General features: G+C 40.8%; 1 protein-coding gene across 1 annotated transcript; it reads right to left on the bottom strand.

Moving 5' to 3' along the window:
• Positions 1–2,000: 2,000 nt before the first annotated feature.
• LOC114686256 (vesicle-trafficking protein SEC22b-like) lies at positions 2,001–14,985 on the bottom strand (the record flags this gene model as incomplete). Its single annotated transcript, XM_028860924.2, has 3 exons — positions 2,001–4,011; positions 12,829–12,975; positions 14,808–14,985. Coding segments are annotated over 3 exons (480 nt in total), but the record flags the coding sequence as incomplete, so codon positions are not given.
• Positions 14,986–18,925: the final 3,940 nt, after the last annotated feature.

Raw genomic sequence — 18,925 nt, 5'->3', positions numbered from 1 at the left:
TTTCACCAGGGAGTGAACTCAGGTTGTAATATGGCAAGCATTTTTACTCATGGAGCCAACTTGCCAGCCCGGTTCATCTACTTTCTTCCTTTTTTTTTTTTTTTTTTGGTTTTTCCAGACAGGGTTTCTCTGTGTGTACTTTTGGCTGTCCCGGAACTCACTTATGTAAACCAGGCTGTCCCTGAACTCGCAGAGATCTGCCTGACTCTGCCTCACAGGTGCTGGAAATATTTTCCTTCTTACAAACAAACATAAATTTTAAACTCCTTATATGTGATTGAAGTAATTAGAACTGAAAATAAAATATTTAATACAACCATTCTGAATGTATCAGGGGAAAATATTTGACAGAAATGATTTTGTGCAGTCACCTCTGAAGACTCTATTTCGCCCCTAAATTAGTTCAGACTGTAGCATCCTTCCAACTCACCGCAGTTTTCAAGGGCTCTGGGTACCTAACTTTGGAGTCCTATACACTATGCATCTGGAGTTAACTGAAAGATCCTCGACCACAGTTAGCCATGATTTCATGAACAGTGGTGTGGCCTTGCCTGGCCAGAGATGGAGTATATTTCCTGGAGTATAGACGAACACTTTTATCTGTTTTTCAAAGAGTTTTCAGGAAGCTCAAGAACCAGTGTAAGACATTAAAATAACCAGGAATGTGTCAATGTGCCAAGTATTTCTAAACGTTGACACCATGAGACATTTTAGTAAAGCAGGCAATGAAGTTCAGTGTTGTAATAAGCAAGAAAGCTACTCGTGAGGACACTGCTGTCTTCAGCCACAGTGGGTCAAGCCTACACCCATGGTGATCTGTCCTGTGTGCTCAGCTCTCGAGAATGACTTTTATTCTTTTATTCTTATTATTATTTGTATTACTAAATTTCTGGTTGCTAAAGTCAAAATACACGTCTAGTCCTCATTTTACTTGATTACTCAGTGGCACTCAGGAACAGACCTGAGGAAGAGGGACAAAAGAACAATTATACTGGCTATCATGTCTGCAGATGCCATGAGGAAATCCACTTCACACACACACTTACCTGAAAAACCAAACAACGAAAGTAGACTCTGGAGCCACGCTGGTTCAAGTCTTGGCTCCAACACTTTTTTAAAAAAATTATTTATTTTTATTTTATGTGCATTGGTGTCTTGCCTGACCGACGGTGCCAGATCTTGGAGTTACAGACAGTTGTGAGCTGTTATGTGGGTGCTAGGAACTGAACTCAGGACCTCTGGAAGGGCAGCCAGTGCTCTTAACGGCTGAGCCATCTCTCCAGCCCTGGCTCCACCCCTTTTTAGCCGTGACTTTGGACAATGTTGAACTCTCTGTAGCTCAGAGCAAGTCTCCTTGTTTGTAGGAAGGTGAAGGCACACTTGCTTCAACACTCTTTGAGCTGAAACCTCTCATCAGGCCTTTCTTGAGAACCACCTGAAACTGGTCTGCTTACTTCCCCTCCGACGGCTCCTCAATTCCATCTCCGAGCTTCCAATCCAGTATGTCTTCTGCATCACAGTCGCCTCGATTGTTTGAAACCACAAATCTGAGCGCATCCTGCGGCACAGCTACAACAGGGTCCCCTCAACAGGTAAGCAATGCCAGGCTAGCTCTCTTCATGCTTATCCTGAGCTAAGGGGAACCACACGTGTCTTTCACAGGCCACCATCTCTGTGCTTAGTCTACTTCTCTAGAAACAAGCCAGCTGTCATTCACCATGCTTTCACCAATGTCAGACCATTGTCTACTTTCTACTTGGGATGCCTGTTTGTTTGTGGACATCTTTTGCCTAGTCAGATCCTCCTGCTACCACCTATCAAAACCATACACCAGAGGCCGTGTCTTGTTTCCTTTTTGTCCATCGCCCCGACCTTTACCTGTTTCTGTGTTCATCATTTACTCCACACCCTTACTTCAGTGCCCACTGAGATGAGGTAGAAGGCGCCAAGAGGAAATGTGTACATAATTTAACTAGACAACAAAACTTCACACTGAAGGGAACATTCTAGAAGTATTTATTTCATTGCTGACCATTAGGTTGCAGCATGCAACTCTCAACAATGAGCTGCCACCCTCCATTCTCAGGGAAGCACCAAACACTATGGTGCAACTACTTAAGTTTTCAGTCTTCCAAAGGCCTGTATTGCCAATATCATTATTTATGGGATAAGCCTTTTAGGGACTTAGAAGCACTTATTCTCTACAAAAAGTCATTTGTATTTCATGCACAAAACTCTAATTGGCAGATTTACGTTCATAATAGAAGACATTTATTCTAGTTCTGTAATTATCAGGAATACAATAAGCATCCCTACCGGCCTTCTCATAAGGGAGACTGTTGTCCTCCACCAGGAATAGGGCAGCGGTGATGATCACTAGGGTTATAAAACTGCTTACTAAAAGTCTTTCCAAAGATGTTACGAAATAAGAAGTTGGCTCATTTTCCAGTACAATTTAAAGAAATGTTTGCAGTATCTGCAGGAGTTATAGGTTATATTGTAGACCCTTGTGATAATATTCAAAAGGTCTGTTCTCCCCACTTATAAAACACTACCTCAGAAGGTAAAGGTGAGATTCCCATTATCCCTGAGCAAAAAGGGGAAAGAAGTCTTATGTACTTTCATTGGTTAATAGAAGTCATTGTTATGAGTTCTCTGTCCCTAGAACATTCTTGCAGAATTTACAAGAACGGAAAGAGGAATGAGGGGCTCTCAGAGACAGTTTCTATAATGTACTTGGGTATTTATGTGTGAGTGAGTAGCTGATCGGCAATGATGATACATTTAACCAACCACACTGCTGAGTCTGTCACATTTTGAAATTTGGGAATATCCTGACAGGATATTTATGGGATGAAACTAGGTATTTAAGCAAATTATGATGGAAAGAAAACCAAGAATGGGGAAAAGTATAGAGGACAAAGTGGAAGTCAGGGGCAGGACAAAGCTGGAGTTCTGGGCTGGGCCTTTCTTCTCATGAACAGAGCCTCTGACTACCCTACCCTACACTCACTCTATGGAGATCACACACTCCAAAACAATTATGTCCCGAGAGGAGTTGGGTCTTAAAGAGTAGATGAAGAGGAAGGCGGGTCTCTGTGAACTCAAGGCCGGCCTGGTCTGCATGAGTTCCAAGACAGCTGAGGTTAGAGAGACCCTGTCTCAACAAAACAAAAATGAAAATAGAATAAAAACAAATAAGAAACAAAAAGAGTAAATGATGGGAAAATTCCAGCCTTTTAGTCAAGCAATGCTATGTAATTTCAAGGCATATTAATGTAACTGATTTAACCCCAAAGCAACTGTGCAATAAGCAAAATACAAAAGGAGAATAAACGAAGGTCAACTTCCTACAGTGGCCAACGCACAGGACCTGTGCATCAAAGCAATCAACCTTCACATACTTCGAGTCTCACTTGAAAGTCAACCACAAATGTCACCAACAAAGGAATGTCGATTAAAGTGAGCCGTCTTTGGAGGGAATTTCAGGGTGTTGCTAACATGGGTTGGCTACCTTAAATGTCACTGATGGCTCCATCAGAGAGAGAACGCCCCAGTTCTTCTGTCTTACAAATGTACTTGGAGGGAAAGAAACAAAACCAACAATCTACTGTTCCCTAATACATCTGGCTTAGCCCCAGAGGAAGTCCCTGCCCCCAAAGAGACTTCCACGTGGGTTAAGCTTCCTTAAACAAGGCGGCATCTTTCGTTTTCAGGACAGGTCTTTTCTTGCAAGGTCTTTAGAGGCAGAAGTTCCACTGGATTCTAATACACAGCCCTGTGAGCTCAGTTCCCTGAAAACACACACCTGCTGGGTTCTAGGTTCTCCCTTCCCAGTGACTAGGCTCGCTCCACCTCACAGCCACCAAAACCGCACATACACTATCAGCATGATGAAAAATACGGCTACTGCCGCAAGTTTGGCGTATGTGGAACGCATGTTCAGGTACTTCGCATCCTGGCGGTATTTCTTAGACAGACTGGATAAATTGTTAGCCTTTGAGTCCAACGCTGAAAAGAGGAAAAAGGAAAACAGTAATTAGACCCCTCAAGTATTTTATCAAAACATTAAGGCATAAAAATAACCAAAATGACTGGCAGAGTAAACAAGCCCTTCAACTATGTTTAACAATAAAGTAATAATTACATTATCAAAATTTGAGCAGGTACATAAGACTGCATCAGAGAGAGTTTCAGCATATGATAAACACACCTAATAAGTATTAACTGATATTTTTCTATATATTTTTATTTTTATTTATTTATTTACTTATTTATTTATTTATTTATTTATTTATTTATTTATTTATTTATTTATTGTGTGTGTGTGTGTGTGTGTGTGTGTTGCTGAGGGCCTGGAACATGCTAGGCATGCAGAGCTGAATGCCCAGCATTACCTGATAATATTTTTTTAAGATTTACTTATTTTTATTTATGTCTATGTGTGAATGCATGTGTGTATGCACATGTACACTTGATGCCCTGGAAGTCAGAAGAAGGCTTTGGATCATCTCGAGCTGGAGTTCCAGACAAGTATGACCCACCAGATGCGGGTGCTGGGAACCAAACTTGGTTCCACTGCAGGAGCAGCGGGCACTCTTAACCTATGAGCCATCTCACTATCCTTAATCTTGTCATCTTTATATGATAAGTGGTCTATGTCACACACAGGCTAAGACTAGCATAACCAAAAGCATTCAGTTAGTCAGACACTGATTGTTAAACTATACTTCCATGGTGATTGCTAATTCCAAGAGTCTTCACAGAGTTAAGGATTATTACAAAATCAAAGCTATCAGACATAGAATTTCAACACACATACAAAAGTTACATTGTAATTAAAATACAGAGACAGGCTCTAAGAAACCAAACAGGCCCCACAAACATCTGGTAAGTTAAGCCTTTAGCACTGTCAATAAAGACCACCCCCAACTTGTGTAATGTTGCTGTGTTCTCACACATGCTAACCATGAAAGCGGATATTCTTAGTGACATAAATGAATTTCAATCCAACTGTTTTCGGAAAAGTTTTGACAGCGTGTTTCATAATCTTGGTTTGTTCTTCCTTGGCAGTGCTTTCTAAGTGGGTGTAATAGCACACACCTATAATTCCAGCAGCATGGAGCCCGAGACACAAGGACCAGGAGTCTCAGGCCAGCCTCTGCTGCTAAGTGAGACCATCTCAAAACAAACAAACAAACAAACAAGTAAACAAAAAACAGAAAACAGATACTGCTTTGGAATACTTAGAGTTACTTAGCAGACCGTTTTTTACTGAGAAATATGGTATTACTTAATGTAAGCACAACAGTTACTACATTAGCAACAGATCCCAACAGTAACAAAAACAACTAGCCACAGCCGGGCGGTGGTGGTGCACGCCTTTAATCCCAGCACTCGGGAGGCAGAGCCAGGTGGATCTCTGTGAGTTCGAGGCCAGCCTGGGCTACCAAGTGAGCTCCAGGAAAGGCTCAAAGCTACACAAAGAAACCCTGTTTAAAAAAACAAACAAACAAAAAAAAAAAAAAAAAAAAAAAACAACTAGCCACAAAAGAAAACATCAGGGGAAAGAAATAACTATGATGATGTTCAAACTGTCTCTCTAGGTAGTCTACCAGAAGCTGTCTCAACTGGTCAGGTATCTTTTACTCCCATTTAACTTTTAAATTTAGTATATAAAGTAATGATTTTCACTATTACCTTTTAGATATATGTATTATACTTTTTTAAAACTCAACTTCCTCCCTCCCTGCCCTCCTCTTCCTCCCCCCATTAGGGCCCTTTCTGTTCTGTCCTCACAGGAATTCCATCAACTTCTTTCCCTTCCGCCATCTTGTAAGATTTCTCCCACAGCCCTTCCTTAGTTTCACTGACACACATGAAAGCAGACAGTCAGTGTTTTGTCTTTGTGAGTCTGGCTGATTTTAACACAATGATGTCCAGCTGGACAGGAATTTTTAAGTAACGTGTTTACTGCTGTATCCTGAGTACTTAGAACAGGGCACACAGTCAGCACTCAATAAACATCTGCCATGACCCTTCCTCTTAAGAAGCCTGAACCCATATTTCTAGTGCACACTTCCTTTGTTCCCCAAGGAATTTCTATCTCTCTTAAGATCCTTGTTTAAATCTCTGTCGAAACTATTTCTTATTCAATTACAACTTTGGGGCCAGGCAGTGGTGGCACATGCCTTTAATTCTAACACTTGGGAGACAGAGCCAGGCGGATCTCTGTGAGTTTGAGGCCAGTCTGGGCTACAGAGTGAGTTCCAGGACAGGCAAAACTACACAGAGAAACCCTGTCTCAGAAAAACCAAAAAAAAAAAAAAAAAAAAAGCACACCTTGGCTAAAAACAATTGCTGAATGACTCTACACTGGAGACTAAATGGGAAAGCAACAATGACAAGGACATATGGAATAAGCAACCATCTGTCTGCTAAAAGCGGGGTGCTGTCATGGGGCTCAGGCTGGTCTTGAACCTGTGATGTTCCTGCCAGAGTACGGCACACACCACCACTCCCAGGCTGAAGTAAGTACTATTTAAGAGTATCCCTCCGTATAAGAGCATTTGGAAACACATGATGTCTAAAGACCAGATCCTGTTTGGAGTCAGGCGGTAAATATCTACATCACAGCAGGACCATGTGATATGCCAAGAGACAGTGAGAATGAAAACCCCCGTGACTCTTGCCTCTGTGGAATTTGCAGTTTTGTAGGTGACACCTTTAAGTAAAGGAATACAGCCCACCGCTTACTAGGAAGTAAAATAAAGGTAATTTGAACTTGCTGAAATGCACAAGATTTTCTCTTCTGCCTTCCATGCAGAGCAGATGAGCTATAAAACAAGCAGCCAGAAGGAAAAGCGGGTTGAGGAGACTGGTGTTACAGAGGAAGAGAAAACACTGTTTAAAGATGCTCCTCTCCTCAGTGTCCTGAAATCTGCTCAGTCAGGTAAGTTTTTCCTTTTCTTAAACCATTTCTTTTAGAAACCATTTCCTGTCTACATTTTTCTACTCCTTCTACATACATTACTACAGATTTTTTTCTGGGGCGGGGAGGGGATTCATATTCATTTAAGGTCATCAACAATGAAGGAAGACAAAGACTCCAGGGACCAATAGATTCTGCTGGACACTAGCAGTGTGTTTTTTTGGTGAGCCACACAATGGTCCAGAACTCTACTTTTTCATCTGTAAACTGATCTGATCTGCCCATTTCACATAAAGACTGAGTAAGTGTTATAGTTTGGAAGTGAAATGCCCTCACAGTCTGGTGTGTTTGAATGCTTGATCCCATGACTAGTAGCACTATTTTGGGACTATAACACTTTTCAGAGATGAGACCTAGCACCTACCCTACTTTGGGTCTGCTACTCTAGTGACTCTGTATGTGAGGAGGGAAGGAACCCCAGGTGCACACTCCCTAACACCATGAACCTGACACGATTAACCGTATCCCTTCAAACTGTGAGCCAAAACAGCTCCTTCCTCCCTTAGGCTGCTTATCGAGTGTCTGATCACAGCGAGGAGAAAAGTAACTAATATGACGGGGACAGAAAAACCTCCCAAGGAGATGCCTACACCAAATGAGCACTTAAAGGCGAATCAGCCTTTCTCTCTGAGGTAGTTTCTTGTCTCCCCAAGCAGACAAGCATACTTAAGTCAGAAGTGTTCAACCTTATCAATCAGCTATCTGCCAGTCCGGCAGCAAACAAGAGCTCTGCAAAAGAACCTTACCTTGTGGGTAAATGGAAATACACACATTTGGGGGTTAAGACACATTTTATGTCAGTCTACTTTATCTCAGGTAAACACTCTTAGTACAATAAAAATGTACACACTCAAAATTTGATGTTTAACGAGTACGAAGCTGTATGCTGTGGTAACTGAGGACTATTAACATAAAGGCTAAATTCTTCAGTATACAACAAAGGCAAGCCCCTGCTAATAAATATGCAACAAAGTTGAATTAAAATATTTATTATGGAATCTGTTTGCAACCATTATGATGAAAAATATAAAAGTATGTGAAACACACAAACTCAGAACAATCTCTCTTCAGAGAGCTTAGGGCTCCGAGGATGGCTTAGTTTGTGAGGAACTCCCACTCAGACATGAGGGCTGAGTTCAGACCCTGTCTCCTACATAAAAGTAATATAAAAAATAAGCCACATAAGGATGGATATCACACAGAAAATCTGGATTGTGTTGTCTTTGATATTTTTAAATCCGGAGAGACATTTGATTATAAAGGCTGCTTAGTTAAACCAATATGTATATTTTAAAGGTATCTTGAATTCAAAATTTGGATCTAAGGATATGTTGTTTTGGAAAGGAGGCTCTGCTTTTGTTTCCACAGAAAGCAAGAGGCTATGGATTTGTTCCAGATTAAGATACATCAGGTTTCACCAGCCAAGACCCCCTGAAAGATCTCTGATGACACCATGGCCCACATGATCCAACATCCAAAATGATTTCAAGGCAACTGGCTCAGACAATACAGCCTCATGGACTACTCCATAAGCCTAAAATTTTCTTTGTGTCCCCATAAGAATACAGTGCCCTCATCCAACAGGAAGTAGTATGAGGAGCTACGCCCAAATTCCCAAATATACCAAGCTAGCTTTGGAGATAGAATTGGCTCACTTCTTCTGTAAATGCAAGCATATTGCCAAAAAAGAAAAAAAAGAAAGGTTGAGAGATTCTTCTGTCCCATATCAAAAGAGCCCTCTGGTGTAGGACAGGGAAAAACCAATATTTTTATTTAAAACAGGTTGATTATCTTTCTAAAGAAGACAGAGGGATATGACATGGAAATATAGGATATATATATATATATATATATATATATGATAAAATAAAAGGGTAGATTATTGAACCTACTTTTAAAGAACTTGTTTAAAATGTTTTACATTGGTATAGATTTTAGTTTATTGATACAAATTTAGAGTTGATTTTGGTCTAATATATATATATATGCTGCCGAAGCGAGCACAGGTCTACTATATATATATTTCTACTCTTGTTTAAGGTATTATGTTTATGTAACTCATTTAGATTGTAATGGATAATTAAGAAATACAGATTAATAATTAGTCTTCTATGATAATCAAACTTATAGTCATATTAATTTAGTTTTCTAGGTATATATAGATATATTTCAGACAGATAGGTTGTCTTTAAACACTTCAAAGACCTACAGAATATGGCATTTAAAATGTTTTTAAAAATTTAGACTTTCTGGACAGTGAGACATGTCTGCTCCTGACAGCACCAATTTACTTCAGAGAGGAGGATGGGCATCAAAGACTCTCTATATGGAGTTTATCTTCTTCTTGGCAAAAACAGTCATTTGGGCAAGAAACTGTTCTTGCCTAGACTGCTTGATTGACTGGACATGCAGGATCCATAGGAAGGTGACCACTGAACTTTGCTTGATAAAATGGTCCTTCAGGTTCCTGCTTCACAGAGGAAACTTCCAGACATTCTACAGGACACAGAGAAAAGTGACTGAGAGACTCTAGGCCTGTGGACTGAAGACAGATGCCCCAACTTTACAAAAGAACCTTGGATGAATGTCTAGGCTGCCAAGACCCTGCAAGACTCCTCAAAAGATGCTTGTGTTCTCCCATTTCTCAGGTAATATTATATCCTTCTGAGGTCTTTGATGTAATTGAAGACTAGATGGTTATAATTTCCTTAGTTATGATAAAAGATAAGTCAGATATGAAACCTTAGACTCACAAATATAGGATAGATAGAACATCCTCTTTAATTTTGCCAAATACAAATAGACCAAATATTGTAACTGTAATTCTTGCTTGATAATTATTCTGTTACATGTAATTTTACTATGTTAAAGTTAAAACCTTCTTTTTTGAAAAAAAAAGAAGGGGGGAAGTGCTGTGGATATCACTCTGTATAAATAAAATGACGATTGGCCAGTAGCCAGGCGGGACAAACAGATAAGAGAATTCTGGGAACAGGAAGGCTGAGCCAGCAGATGCCAGCCCGCTGTCCAGACAGCAGCATATAACAGGCACACAGGTAAAGCCATGGAACACGTGGCGACATACAGATTAACAGAAATGGGCTGAGTTTAAGTGTAAGAGCTAGTCAGTGGTAGGCCTGAGCTAATGGCCGAGCAGTTCTAAATAATACTAGCCTGTGTGTGTTTATTTGGGTCTGAGTGGCTGTGGGCCCGGGCAGGACTGGAGATAATTCCAACTACAGTATGACATGTGTCTGAAAGCGCAGCACTAGGGAGCAGAGACAGACAAATCCCAGGAGCTCATTGGCCAGCTGAATCATGGAGCTCTAGGCTCAGTGAAAGATCCTGACTTAATAAATAAGGTGGAGAGCAGTAGAGACAGTACCAGACATCAACATCTGGCCTCCACACACCCAAGCACAGATATACAACTGCATGCATTCACACAACCAAACATGTGCAAACACTACATACACGCAAATACAAAAACAAACATACAAGCACACACAAGTGAAGAGCTTACATGTACATATCCAATGTTCAAATAACATTAAATATCACATATATTTTAATCTGTCTAGCTAGCTATAATTTAAAATTACTCTAGATAATTCAGTCACCATCACTTAATTTTACATACTGGCTTAATTTACTTTAAATATGTCTACATAAACTGGGTGTAGTGGGACACACCTGTAATGCCAGCATTTAGGATACAGAAGCAAATGGATCCAGGGGAGTCAGGGCTACATAGTAAGACCCTGTCTCAAGGGACTGGAAAGATGGTTCAGTTGTTAAAAGGACCCGCTGCTCTTGTAGAGGAAAGAGGTTCAGTTCCTAGCACCCACATGGTGGCTTACAACTATTTATAACTCCAGTTCCAGAGGATCTGATGCCCTCTTCTGCTCTCTGTTGAGTGTGCACACATGCACACACGGTGGACATACATATATGCAGGCAAAACACTCATAAGCATAAAATAAAATGAATCCAAACATTTTTTAAAAGACCATCTCAAAAACACAAAACAAAGTACACATATTTTACTAGGGAGAAGACTCAATGGATAAGCATTTGCCACACAAGCAGAGAACCTGAGTTCCGTTCCCCAGAATCCACCTAAAGTCAGAAGCTGTACCTCTGAAGCAGGAGGACAGGAGACGATGTGAGAATTCCCAGAAGCTCACAGGCCAGCCAGTTTGGCATATGCAAAGACAAGAGACACTGTCTTGTGGTGTGGTGGCACATACTTTTTGGTTTTTGTCCTTGTTCAAGACAGGGTTTCTTGGTGTAACAGCCTTAACTGTCCTGGAACTCACTGCTTTGTAGACCAGGCTGATCTTGAACTCACAGAGATCCTTCTGCCTCTGCCTCTCGAGTGCCAGGATTAAAGGTATGCATCACCACTTCAAGGTTGTGGCACATGCTTTTAATCCCAGAACCTGGGAGGTAAAGGCATGTGTATTTCTGTGAGTTCAAGGCCAGTCAAAGCTACATAGTAAGACACTGTCTGAATTTAAAAAAAAAAAAAAAAAAGGTGGGGAGGGGGCAGAGAGTGCTGGACTATGCCTCTAATCCCAGCATTCAGGAGGTAGACCTCTGTGAGTTCGAGACCAGCCTCGTCTACAGAGCAAGTCCAGGACAGCCACAGCAACACAGAGAAACCCTGTCTTGAAAAACAAAACAAAAACAACAACAACAACAACAAAAAAAATGTCTAAAATACATAAAAGGCAGAAGGCAAGGGTCAATATTTGAGGTTGTCTCTGACTTCCATATGTATCCATAGCAAGTATGCACACACAGTCATATACACATATATAATAAAACACATACACATACAAAAGGTTTTTAAAAATCTGGCAAATATGTTTTAGTAAACAGCTTAGGAGACAGCTTGGACAGGGAAGTGTCTGCCGGGTAAGCAAGAGGACCTGGGTTCGAGTTCCCAGAACTGACATAAAAAGTCAGCAAAAGTGGCACATGTGTGTAATTTCAGCAATGAGCGTCAGGTAGGTGGATCCCTATGGATCACTATCCCTATGGATCCCTGGGTCAGCCAGCCTCACATAATTGGAAAACCAATTATAATTGGAAAACCAAGCCAGGGACAGACTGTCTCAGAAAACCAAGGTGAATGCTGCTTGAGGAACACACTTAAAGTTGACCTTGCTTCCACACTCATGTGCACACATAAAACTAAGTAAAAACAAATACATGTTGTACTAGTGCATGCTAAAGATTGTGTAAGGGAGTATTTTAGGAGTTCAAGTAGGAGATCAATGTGGGCTGAGCTACAAGGACCAGGGTGAGCATCTTTAAGAGCCAGCTCCTGCAAGGCCAGGTGCTACCCAGTCAGAATGCACTGCTTAGAACACCAAGGAAGCTGACTTGGCTGAGACAGAGTGACACATATTTGCATCCTCCCCATTTTCTGTCTATAAAGCACAACACCTTCCATACAACAGACACTTAGAAACTGATGGAAGGAAGCTGAGAGCAGACTAGATTTTTTTATAGTCTCAAAAGAGGAATGTCTTGATGAAAATGGCATTTTATAACCCTGACCGAGCAGCAATAATGCTTCCCAAGGAGACATCAAGGCTCTATCACATCCTTGACTACGACCTTGCACAAATGTTTCTGTATTTAATTTACTAAATTTTGCACATTCTTAGAAACAGTAACTGCTTCTGTGAGTCCTTTACACCGTTTTAGTGCACAGAACTAATCACGCAAGGTGAAAATCCCCACCATACTGGAAGCTTTGCTGTGTAGTCAATTCTGAGAGTCCCAGCTAGACTCCGACAAGCTGTTCTCTTACTTTGCTTTCATACCTGAGAGTGCTTCTCCCCGCTGCAAGACTTCTTCAATGTTGGCAACCATGATCCTCTGCACATCTTGCAATTCAGTGTTGATGGAGCCTAGATTTCTTCGAGCACGACTATCAATGTAGAGTTTCTTGGTTTTCTGAATGAAGGTATCTAGAATGATGATAAGTAACCATTAACAATTTCCCTGTCCATCAAGCCACTGAAAGAGGTAATCAGAACTTGATTTTATTCCAAGACTGGCCACTGGCCACTGTCTTGAGTTTATTCCTACATCTGCCATCTGTCCGCTGTTGGCTTTGACCTCTTTGTAAAATGTTAAGATGACCATTCAGGTGAACTGTCCCTAGGACACCTGAGTTTGAGGCAATTACTACCAGAATCCACAGAGATATTAAGACCCATTTAGTAAACCATTACTGAAGACAGAAAAATTTCAAACTATATTCAGAGACCCTTTGGGTTTCATTACTTAATTCTACACATCCCCTGAAATAACTAACACTGTCAACACTTTATCATCACAGCCTAAAATGGCCAAAGAGTTAGAGCAGCAGTATACTTTCCAAATTTACCCCAAATCAAACGTGATCAAAACCTGCAAAATCACCAATACAGAACCGTAGTTTCATCCACCTGTAGCCTAGTTGTCTGCATTTCTCAAAACTGTGGGGATGGCATATCAGAAATATTTTCAACTCTTGCCAAAACAATCTACCGCTATGCTGCTGATCCCTGACTTGGCTTTCAATCCCCGCTCCATCCTCCTGCACTCTGGGACGCTGAGCTCCGTGGAGCACGGACTAGCAGTGTCCTCCACTAAAAGCTTCTGCTCCTTCAAGCTGGTCTGCCCCTAAATGCTCTCCTTTCAGCTCAGAAGCTGCTCCTTCCCTTGACATCTTCCTTCTGAGGATGGGAACAACTATACTGCTCATGGTCCTGAGTCACTATACGTGGAACTGCAGTCTGTTTCTGTCTTTATTCACCTGAAGCTTATTTGGGTAAGCCATCTATTTCCTTTGTGACCTTGATACACTTGTCTTATTATTCCCTTGGATTTACTAAACTTGTTATCCAGAAAATATCATTTAAAAAACTATATATCGCCAGGCGGTGGTGGCGCATGCCTTTAATCCCAGCACTCGGGAGGCAGAGCCAGGCGGATCTCTGTGAGTTCGAGGCCAGCCTGGTCTACAGCGTGAGATCCAGGACAGGCACCAAAACAACACAGAGAAACCCTGTCTCAAAAAACCAAAAAATCATATAAGTTAGCATTTGGCCATTTTCTCTATATTACTAAAAGCAAGATGATGTACCTGTCTAACAAACTTGAAAACTTGAGAAATTCCAAGACATAAAGAAAGATGTTTCTCTTTTGACTAAGGATTTCAGCAATGTATTCTGACTCTGCCTGTTCTAGCTCTCAATGCTTATCATGCACAGGCCATTTCCTTTGACCTACTAAGAGCACAATCTTTTACAGGTCTGACTGGTGCTGAACTTTCCCCTAATTCCTGTGCAAGTACAGACACTCACACTTGCTACTTCTGAAGGTAACAAACAGGGTTTTCAAATACCATATATTTTCTAATTAGAGGTTCTTATTCTACTGGGAAGAAAAACAAAACAAAACACCAATCATCATTTTTCCTGATTTCCATAGAATTAGTCTTACTGTGTGAGCCTACAGATTAAAGAACTCAGCTATGATAGGGTAGTCAAGTATACTGTTATGTAGAATTTGTCACACAAACTAACCAACAAAAAGGCACATGGGGAAAAAGACAAAAGACTAGAGGAATTTACTAATAAGAAGGAAGACTTCTTCATTCAAAAAGACAAAAAGGTACATTTGGAGAAGGGACAGAATCAAACCCTTCCCAGGCAAATTCCAGGGGAAAATGCGTCAACATTATAACCAGTGTATCAAAGGGTTTCTCCACAATGTTTACTCCTTAACAAAGAAATGCAGGGTCCAGTCTTACCAAACTCAATGAAGGAATAGGGCCTGGACACGGTGGGCACCTTCTTCCCATGCTGCTCATCAAATTCTGAGTGCAAGTCTTCCAGGTAAGCAAAGGCCAACTTCTTAGGGAAAGCAGCTTCACACAAGACCAAGTAACACACCCCCTGCTCAATAATGTAGCTGGAGGAAAGAGCAAGACATGGTTACTCATGGAGGGACCGTACTGCATGTGGAGGCTGACTTTTAGGACTCCATCAGCTTGTGTAAACATCTGGTCCAAGTCAAAGGGTTCACTTCAGATCACGGATTGTTAGAACCAAGAAGTCAACTGTCTTCCCACTACTAAACACAGATCCAAAAAAACGGGGCTGGCATGGGTGTCTCAGCACTGAGGAACACTTGTTCTTGCAGAGGATCAGAGTTCATTCCCAGCATCCACAGGGTAGCTCACAACCATCTCTAGCTCCAGTTCCAGAGAACTTGAACGCCTCTTCGGACCCCTGTGGGCACCAGGCATGTAAGCAAGCACGCACACGTGCACACACACATATACACACACAGAGGAAAAACACTCATATACATAAAAGTAAATAGAAAAAAATACCCAGAAGAGAGTAGGCACATTGTAATTGTTTATTCATTATACAATTTTTCAATTAATATATGTTAATACCTAAGAGGTTATTTTTGAAAGCTACAGGCATGATGACTCCATCCATCCTATGACCATGTATGACAAAAATATTAGTGTAAACATATTAAAGTCCTTCCAGTCACAACATAAAATAGAACTAAGAATTTATGGAGAAAAAAGTTAGAAGTTAAATGAGATAATGTTTACTGGCATAGAAAAAAGCCACCTCAAAAATAGTCAAGCTACCTACTTCTGGCCAGAAGAATGTTGTGGAATATTATTTCAACTAGGCAAAGGTGTGTTACCTTTGCTTCTGCTGCCTTTAACAATGTAAAGATGTGTTGCATTTGCTTCTGTTGCATTTGTTTAACTATGTAAAGATGTGTTGCTGTTTCACCTTGCCTGCCTAAGGCACCTGTCTGGTCTAATAAAAAGCGGGATGGCCAACAGCTAGGCAGGAGAGGGATAAGCGAGGCTGGCAGGCAGAGAGAATAAGTAGGAGGAGAATGAGAGAAGGGAGAAGAGAATGAGGGAGAAAGAAAGGGAGATGGTCCGGGGCTAGCCAGGCAGCTATCATACAGGAAAAAAGTAGAAAGCCCTGAGGCAAAAGGTAGATAAAGAGAAACAGGTTGATTTAAGTTAAAAGGGCTAGCCAGAAATGTGCCTAAGCTAGTGATAAGTCTCCCTGTCATGATTTGGGAGCTGGTTGGTTTCCCAAAAGAAAAACCCTGGTACAGAAGAACTCTAGTCACTGGAAAACCATTCAACAATGGAATTGACTCCTTTTTGTGACAGTGAGCTCTCTGGTGTTCTGGGAAGGGGCTTTGTGACTATGGAATATTCTTGGGGAAAAGTTAAGCTACTAAGAGCCTTTCAAACCTTTTAGTCACAGTAGTCTTTATTCCAACAAAACATATACTAACAGGGCTTATGTGTGCAGAGGACAAGGTCAGAGGTTCTTTGGTTTAGGTGGTTTAAAAGCACAGTGTCTGTCTGACACAAACTCCCATCCCGCCTTCTGTTCCTGACTCCTGAGGCATCCTGGAGCCCCACAAAGGAACGTCTGAAGACTTGGTGCTCTCTCGGGCACAGAGTGGTGTTTAACAACACGGCTGTCCTACCACTTGCACGGGCACCTGGATCAACTGACCTCCTTGACTTTAATCTGCACTGTCATTTACAACGCTGGTGTCATTCCCAGAGAAATAAATCAACGGGACTTACTGCCCTACTTCAAAGCTACAGGGACACACAAATTCCAGTAACATAAGTCATACTCTGGTAGTGTTGATAGCCTTTCAGATGAATTGCTAAGTCACACTATACCACAGTCAAATGGCATGGTGCCTCGAACAAACTAGACCCCGCACACCTGCTTAAGCTGTTCTTTCTCACTGTGGTGCTTTTATACACCTGGAGAAATTCTGTTCCTTCTCAGATGTTCAAGCCTCTGTAAGTTCTTTTTTCTCTGAAATTTTTGTAGTCACTTATCTTCTAGTCCCTTTCTTCAAACACTCAAATAGGAATGTATTGCTTTCTTCAAAGCACTTCATTGACATTTCTTGTTCTAAAGCCCAGCTTTCTCAACTGGTGGCTTGTGACCCCATATGGAACTGTGAAAAATCTGGCAACTCTGAATGAGCAAAAACAAAATGAAAAATGGAACATGTATGGAGCCAAGGTATTTCTATCAGGACTTTACAACAATGCATAGTGTGCTTTTACTGCAGTCTTGTTTCTGAACATGCACATCCTTTGCACTGCACAGGATGTCAAGACACATGCCAGCAAATACCCAGAACACATGAGCTCAGATCTGAGACTGCTCTGTCATGAGCTGAAGTGTTCCTATGTGGTACATAGGAAGTTTTCTGCTCTTATAGAAAAAATGATGATTTGATAATAGAAAACAAAGACACTTTCCTGTCATTATTCCGCACTTTGTAACTATCAAAGTAGTATACATTTTACTATTAGCCATGCTTGATTTTAAAATCTGTTTGAGTTGCTGACTTGAGTTGCATTAAAAAAAAACAAAATCATTAAATGAATTTTGCCTTGAAACCTGGACAGAATTCACACCAGTTTCTGAAACGGCCTTAACCATATTTCTACCATTTTGTACTACATATTTATGCAAAGCAGTGTCCTCAGCACTCAAGATTATAAAATCAAAATGAAGATAAACTCTGAAAAACACTGATGATGCTCTATACCCTGCAGAATCAAAATTTAGTCAAGCCTCAATCTTTTATGTAAAAATACAAAACACCTCATGAGCATGTAAATTTGCTTATTTTAACTAAATAACAAATTTACTTGTACACCAATGAATTACTTAAAAATACATTTCTGAACAGTTTATGATGAGTAAATGTTTAATTTGTGTACCTATTTTATGTACGTACATACCCAGTCTTGTCAAAATTTCGTGAGCAGAAAAGCAAGTGGGATAGTTTAGCGAGCCCTGCTCTAAAGCACTGTGCTGGTCTGAATGTGCCTCTGTTAGGAAGAAGGTTGGCTCATTAGGAGGTAGGAGCACACATGAAGACAACAAAGCTCTGGCGAAGAAGAACCCTTACTAGCTCTTCAGCAGAAAAACCCACGACTGTGAAAGGCCTACAGGAATCACAAGAAAATTCTTTCTAGGTCCACAAAGTATTTCCTAGGTCTTTTGTTCTCTATTTCACGTGAAAACACACACACACACACACACACACACACACACACACACAGCACACACACCACACACAGAGTCATCCTACAGTATCTGCAGGGGATTACTTCCAGGATACCCAGAGTTACTAAAATTGGAAAATGTCTAAGTTCCTAATATAAGGTGGAACAATATTTGCACAAAATTCATGTCTATCTTTTTGTAGACTTCAAATCATCTTAAATACCTAGTAGAGTATAAACAACCTCTTAACAGCTGTTATATTGTTTAGGGAATAATTATGATGATAAGAAAATATAATGATAAGAAAAAAAAAAAAACTCCACAAAACCCACATCTGTTTAGAACAGACACAAGTTTTAAAAACATTCTCAATGCATGGTCCTTTGCTATAGACATGGCTTCCACAGAGGCAGAGCCTGTGGACAGGGACGATAACTGTATCATATAATTAAATGAATATATATGCATTCTCTTGGCTAAGTTGTCTAGGCTGGTCTCAGCTCATGAGCTCACACAGCTCTCCTGCCTTAGCCTCCAGACTGGCTCAGACTACAGATGCATGCTATCTCTTATGGCCAAATGGCTATTATTATTATTATTATTTATTATTTTGGTGTTTAAATTAAAGTATCTTTGCAAATGCCTTAGATACTATGTAATTTCCTTATAAAATGTGTGTCTCCCGCTCTCTTTTAGAGCACGCTTGGTTTTGGTAAGCTCAAGTACTTTGGTTGCAGTGCTTGTTTATTAGCTGTTTGCAGCTCACCCAAGCAGCTCCTCCTCGTCCTAACAGACCTCACCGCCCGGACTGCTGTCATCATGA

The sequence above is a fragment of the Peromyscus leucopus genome, chromosome 6 (genome assembly GCF_004664715.2).
Source record: "Peromyscus leucopus breed LL Stock chromosome 6, UCI_PerLeu_2.1, whole genome shotgun sequence".
In the NCBI taxonomy this organism is placed as follows: domain Eukaryota; kingdom Metazoa; phylum Chordata; class Mammalia; order Rodentia; family Cricetidae; genus Peromyscus; species Peromyscus leucopus.
Note: the sequence above shows the minus strand (reverse complement) of the source record. Positions and strands in the feature narration are given on the sequence as shown.